General features: G+C 48.7%; 1 protein-coding gene across 1 annotated transcript; it reads right to left on the bottom strand.

The window, feature by feature from the left end:
* Positions 1 to 3,164: 3,164 nt before the first annotated feature.
* Positions 3,165 to 5,457, bottom strand: LOC109742180 (probable ascorbate-specific transmembrane electron transporter 2). Its single transcript, XM_020301267.4, has 4 exons — positions 5,047 to 5,457; positions 4,116 to 4,164; positions 3,788 to 3,990; positions 3,165 to 3,690 (listed from the first exon to the last, which is right to left on the bottom strand). The coding sequence occupies exons 1-4, from the start codon at positions 5,194 to 5,196 to the stop codon at positions 3,376 to 3,378; spliced, it is 717 nt and encodes a 238-aa protein (XP_020156856.1). The 5' UTR covers positions 5,197 to 5,457; the 3' UTR covers positions 3,165 to 3,375.
* Positions 5,458 to 6,342: the final 885 nt, after the last annotated feature.

The raw sequence follows: 6,342 nt of genomic DNA, 5'->3' as shown, positions 1-6,342 counted from the left end.
CTAGCTGCGGGGATCTGCACCGTCGATCGTCATCGACTCTACTTCCCGTTGCGCTACGAGTCGGTAACGAAAAAAATCAAACCATGTATGCAGTCTCCATAGTGGTCCTGGGCTGGTGCGTAGGTCGGAAATTTTTTGTTTTCTGTCGCGTTCCCCTTCAAGGAGCATCACACCAAACGGTACTCTGTACAAGTTCATATGAGTGAATTGTTCCAGCTGTTTAATCTGCGCGAGCTCGACAAATCTATGCTGAGTTGCTACGTTCTGTAAGTGATTTATTTCTACCTCATCTCATTCTTCATTGCCTGCACTATATATATATATATTGTCCTAACTATATTGTTGCGTACGCTATTATGCAGATTGAAGATTTGGGAATGCAAAATAAGAAACATCCATGATGTTGGGTTCATTGACCCACATATCGTTAATGGACATGTGTTACAAAATCACCCCGAAGACGTGGAGAAAGACTTGTACAAGTTTCTTAGAAAGCATCAACTCAAAAGTCATATTCTATTTCCTTACCATTTTGGGTGAGTGTTTCTCTCTTGTGCCCATTCTCTTTTGTTTACTCCATGCATGGTATGTCTAATCGATGAGTTATGCATGACTGTGCATGTAACGTGTCCGCAGGTTCCACTGGATTCTGCTAAATATTGAACTTCACACCTCCAGAGTTCTAATCATGGACTCTATGGATTCGGATCCAAAGCGTTGGGCCGACATGAGAAAAATGCTGCAAAAGTAATTATTTTCAATCATTTGAGCTCTATATCGATCGGTCTGTTTCGTTCATTTCCTAATATCAAGTAACTAATAACTCCCTTGTTCATTTAATTTTCTTTGCCCTGTAGGGTTTGGAGACGGTTCTCAGAAGAAATTGTCGGTGAATTCAAACATGAGCTAGATTTTAGAAGGTTAGTTAATGTGGATAAGCAGCCACCGGGGACCAATCTATGTGGATACTATGTTTGTGAGAACATCCGGAGACACACCTCTGAGCGGAAGGCATCGGATAGCATGCGGAAGGCGACGGATAACTTGCGGAGGAGGCTTAGTCCAGAAGCTCGCTTCCGACCAATTCAAGATGAATTAGCAGGATTTTGCATGAGGGAAGTCATCAATCCTAAAGGAGAACACTATACCGAGGACGAAGAAATTTATATGCATACCCGAGATTGAAACTTGTTCGAAGTTGTATATGGTCATCCATCCTAATTGTGTATGGAAACTTGTTCGAAGTTGTATATGGTCACCCGAGATTGAATATATATTATATATTCCTCTTGAATTCTTCTTGTTTGAAATTTCATATGCATGTATATAGTAGCGTAGAATATGTGTACTGAAACTTCATCAAAATTATAATAAAACACAAAATAAAATATAAAAGAAATAAAACACTACAAATTAAAAAAACAGGTTTAGGGGGGCTAAAACCCTAAACCTGCGGAGGAGGCCTTTAGTCCCGGTTAGCCACGAGAACCGGGACTAAAGGTCCTCCGCCCCGACGGACTCCTGGCGTCCACGTGGACGGGCCTTTAGTCGCGGTTCGTAAGAGGCGCGACTAAAGGGGGGGCTTTAGTCGCGCATATTTAGTCCCGGTTGCACAGCCGGGATTAATGGCCTTTGCGAACCGGGACTAAAGGCCTATTCTCTACCAGTGTGTGTATCTGCACCCACACAATGACTATGTCCAGCTTCATCGACCCCGGCGGAGCTAGTCCATCGTATGTCACGGAACAACCATGGACCACCTTCAGAAACATTTAGCCAATCCCCCAAGTGATGACACCGGACTGTGAATATGTTTTCTTCCAGAGCCTTCCACTTGATCTCATGTGCCGGGCTCCATTAACTGTCCATGTTCCTGCATAGAGTCGACAGTGTGAAGTGATTTCAGGTATGAACACTAACAAGAGACATCCACTTAACCCCTTCCTTTGGCACACCCTCTTTGTCCTCAAATATTACATCGTCAAATTCCTCATCTCGAATTCCCATAAAACTCAAGGACGAAGCCGGGATTCATGTGTGTGTGTGTGTGGGTGGGGGGGGGGGGTTGTTTCTTGTGTGAAGACTAATTGAAAAAAATTGTAGAGATGGTTGTAGCCTACGTTGAAGAAGCGAAATCTTAATCAAACGAAGGCACACATGCAGGGGGCTTTGAACAATTTATTTCCGCATAAAGCAAATGCAAAGAGCAATTCTAGTGTTAATGAACTAAATCTTTCTACTTCTACGGAGGATAAACGATGCAAAACCTTGTCTCGCATGTCACAAATGGAGTATTCCCTAATTATAATTCTATGTATGCTATTTCTGGAGTTCTAATTCTCTAGTCCTAAAGGCACAAATTAATATTATTATGAAAATAAGCCAAGATGAACGGGAATGAGAAGTGACACTAACCTAGTAATTTTCCCTTGCCAATGATGCTAGCTATGCGGACAGCCGTGGATCCACGCACCTCTTGATCGCCCTTCGGCAGTTTTGATCTTGGATTAGAAGTTGTATGACGTTGGATATATAGGTAAGTGCCCTAGACCTCAGCGATAGGCACCGGAGGCAAGCAAAATGGACATTGACATGTCCCCTTCCCTTCCCTTCCAATCATGGGCTACTTCTGCAGGGGCCGACTATATGGTCTCTGGAATTTGCACTTCACTTGGTCGGGGGGGGGGGGGGGGGGGGGGTGCACTCATTACTTTTTTGCGGCTGCTTGATCGTTGTTAAGTAACCCCCCCCCCCCCTCCCCCCGCCTCCCGACTATGCAATCTGCCACAATTGTTGGAGGCCTCTGGTGCCATGAGAAGCAAAAGATGGCGGTCTCCGGTCTCCAAAACCTAGCAAAGTGACCAGGTGCGAGCAGCCTCTCTACGAGAAACCCATTGAGGAGAATCCGTGAGGGGGTTGATTAGAAGCAACTTCTGCAGGAGAGGTGAACTCTAGTGGCAACGACATCGGCAGAGGAAGAAGGAAACCCTAGTCACGGGACGACCGCGGGGGGGGGGGGGGGGGGGGGGGGGGGGGGATGTTCACTTGGAATACTATCACAAACCTATCGCCCATGTGCATCCTAAACATACATATATCAGTTGTGCGATCACTGTATTTGTATCTTTGATGCTTGCTATGTTATGAGTCGATATAAAACGTCCTTTATAAAAACAATCAACTTATCAAGCCATCTCATGATCTTTCAAAGGTACCACTGCAGTTTTCAGTAATCAAATCGTACGGTTCAGCTGATACACACAAATCAGACGTGAGTTCTGTGCTTACACCCGATCTCGTGGAACCAATCGCACACGCGGTCTCGCTTCTGGACTTTCGACGATCAGTAGCACGTAGCCACGTACTAGGATGCTACTAACCGATGACTGGGATCGGAGCATATCCCTCCGGCTCCTCCACCTTAGCCGCGGGAGCGACGGCAGCGACGACCACGGCGGCGCCGAAGAGCACGACGACGAGGGCCGTGAAGTTGACCAGGAGCGCCTCCGCGCCGTACTTGTCGAGCCCGGAGCTCTGCAGGAACGTCATCTTCTCCAGGAACCCGAGCTCCGCCGTCGCCAGCGTGAGCACGTAGACGAAGAGCCCGAACAGCGCGTGCCACGGCAGAGCCCCGCGCCTCACGTCCGGCGCCGCCCCGGGGAAGAAGAACGTCACGAACCCAAATATCCACTGCAGATTGAGCACACAATTACATTAGCCGATCCGCCGGGAGAAAACTCTGCAAATCCTCCATGTGCAGGCCATGGCAACGGCCGGTTTGAGTTACCTGGATTCCGTAGAGAGAAATGGCTCCGATCCCGAGCCAGGAGTGCAGGCTGTAGAGGTTGGCGATCCCGCTCTCGTTGTGGAACTTGAAGGCGCAGTAGATCCCGACGGCGCCGAGGACGATGGCGATCGCGTGGAGGATCAGGTGGGTCAGCTTGGCCGTGTCGTGGCTCAGTCCCGGAAATACCTTGTAGACCATGATGGCTGCCAGGGTGGATTATTTGAGAGAAATTAACCGATCTGTGTTCTAGTACATGTGTACACTGTACAGTACCACCAACAGAGGCAAAAAAAGATCAGGGAATTCCTGTACGGTTCTTTAGCCTTACCTTCACTGCCAAGGATAATGAAGCCGATGAGCATAAGAACAGGGTGGACCTGCATTTTACAGCACAAGAAAATATGAATAATTGATTATCTGGAAATAACAACTGCAATTAAGTCAAATTATGTCACGCTGAGGCCATAAAAACATAATGAGAAAACAGCATCAATCACTGTTTTTTCAGTGATCCGATCGGGGCTGACAGGCAAAGGGGCAGAGAATTTAATTAGGCTCGTGTGCAAAAAGTCAGACGCTCCAGCAAAACTTGCACTAGTACGCGAAATATAAATCTGAGGATAATTTAAACAAAAAAAATCCTCACAAGTCTAGCTTGGAGCAGCAGGCCAATATTCAAGTAGCCAACCATTCAACATAGGATGGCTTTCCATGTGCTCTGTTCAATCTTATCATGCTTTGAAGTCTCGCCCCTATTTTATGGGGTCCAGTTATATAATTTCTGATCTACAAGTGCCAGAACATTCATTGACAAGGAACATGAGCTAGCTGCAGGGCAATCGAGATTCAAGAGCAGCTGAATTTCTCAGTTGCAGCATTTTTTATTGTTGCCCCCGATCCCCATTTCAGCATGGTTCACCCCTAGATACTACTATCTCTGTTTTTAAATGTAAGACGTTTTATCAGTTTAATTTACTATCTATGTTCCTAAATGTATGACGTTTTAGCACAGTGAATCAATCGGACACAAGCCAAGAAACCAACAGCTCGAAGCCAGACCAGAGGCGAGGCTATTCGTCTGACACGGGAGGGTGACTAATTTTCTCTACAACCTCAAGGCAGGTATCGAATAATTATCTCTGTCCCTAAAGCTTCCACGGTGATGTGACTTGCAACCGAAGCGATCGTAAGCCTATGCCTATCCGACGGGGACGGTTTGCAACAGGGGAAAAGAAGAAGAAAACAGAGCGACGACTCACGTTGAAGATGAGGTTCTTGTTGACCGCCTCGAGGGCGAGGCCGCCGCGGAAGTGGATGCACCAGACGAGCACCATGGCCGCCGCCGCCGCGCCCAGCGCGTGCGCCGCGTAGGTGAACGGCGTCGCCTTCACGCCCAGCGCGCCCGCCATCTCGCCCTGCTGCACACGAACTTGTGTGCCTTCCTTCTTCCTTCTTCCGTAGGGGTAGCTCACTCCCTATCAGCTCGCCTCGATCGAGGTACGACGAAAGGCGGGGGAGTGAGGGAAGCGTGTGCCCTGCGCACGGCCTAGAGAGCAGAGAGCAGCGAGCGGCGAGCGAGAGGAAAGCCGAGTCTTGGCTTTTGCTTTCGCCTCTTCCGCTTCGTGTTTGTTGATGTGGTGTGTGGACGACTCGGGTTGGTGCTGAGCTATAGGGCGGATGCTGACAAGGCCGGGAAGGCGTCTTCATCCATGCGCGGATCTGGAGAGGCAGATGGGATTTGACGGGAAGGTTTTACCTGCACGTCTGCGTTTCTGTATTCTTCCGTGGAACTCCCAAAACGGAGTCGCTGGACGGTGGCCCCGTGGGGGTTTATTTATTTTTGATCTGGCCCATATGGAAGGAGGGTGGCAGCGTGCTCAAGGTTTTCCTTTTGCGACTGTGCAGTGTAGCAAAGACTTTCCGTTAATTAACTAAGCAGGAGCACGATCATACTGCCTGGCCACGATGGCTACAACCTGATGATTAAGCCAAGTAGGCATTTTTTTTCACTGGAGTTGCTGTAAGATCGGCGTCGGGCGTTGGATTCCATGGTTGATTGATGATTGATCCGTTCCGTCTGTAACGGGCTGAACCGAGTTCCCGCGATGGTCCCGTCAACAGGATATGGGGTCGTTGCGACTGGGCAGAGCGCTGCAATGGAATTATCTGCAAACTGTGGCGGTGAGCGGAGGCAGGAGCCCGCCGTGTGATGCGATGTCGATGCGAGTGAAGACGACCGAGTTGAACGGAAGGGCGCGCATGAGCCTAGTTCCCGTGATGATTGATCCGTTCCGTCCGTAACCGGCAGGGCCTAGTTCCCGTGATCGTCCCGTCAACAGGATTTGGGGTCGCTGCGATGGGGCACACCGCTGCAATGAATTATCTGCAAACCGGGTGTGCCCGCCGTGCGATGCCGATACATGTGAAGACGACCGGGTTGAACGGAAGGGCGCGCACGAGGTCCACGTACCAGATCGAGAAACCTTTATCTGCCGGTCATGGTGTCAAGTCTGAACCGATCGGAATGGCAGGTAGGTCAACTCATTTATTTTATT

The sequence above is a fragment of the Aegilops tauschii genome, chromosome 2, assembly GCF_002575655.3.
Source record: "Aegilops tauschii subsp. strangulata cultivar AL8/78 chromosome 2, Aet v6.0, whole genome shotgun sequence".
NCBI lineage: Eukaryota > Viridiplantae > Streptophyta > Magnoliopsida > Poales > Poaceae > Aegilops > Aegilops tauschii.
This window is presented reverse-complemented; position numbering and strand designations above follow the sequence as displayed.

Bases quoted from the DNA above. Each gene is read 5' to 3' on its own strand.
- LOC109742180 (XM_020301267.4), bottom strand. From the start codon at position 5,196: ATGGCGGGCGCGCTGGGCGTGAAGGCGACGCCGTTCACCTACGCGGCG. The intron at 3,991-4,115 runs GTAAGGCTAAAG...CCACCCTGGCAG, and splicing joins CATTATCCTTGGCAGTGAAG to CCATCATGGTCTACAAGGTA. The intron at 3,691-3,787 runs GTAACTCAAACC...CTCAATCTGCAG, and splicing joins TTTCTCTCTACGGAATCCAG to TGGATATTTGGGTTCGTGAC.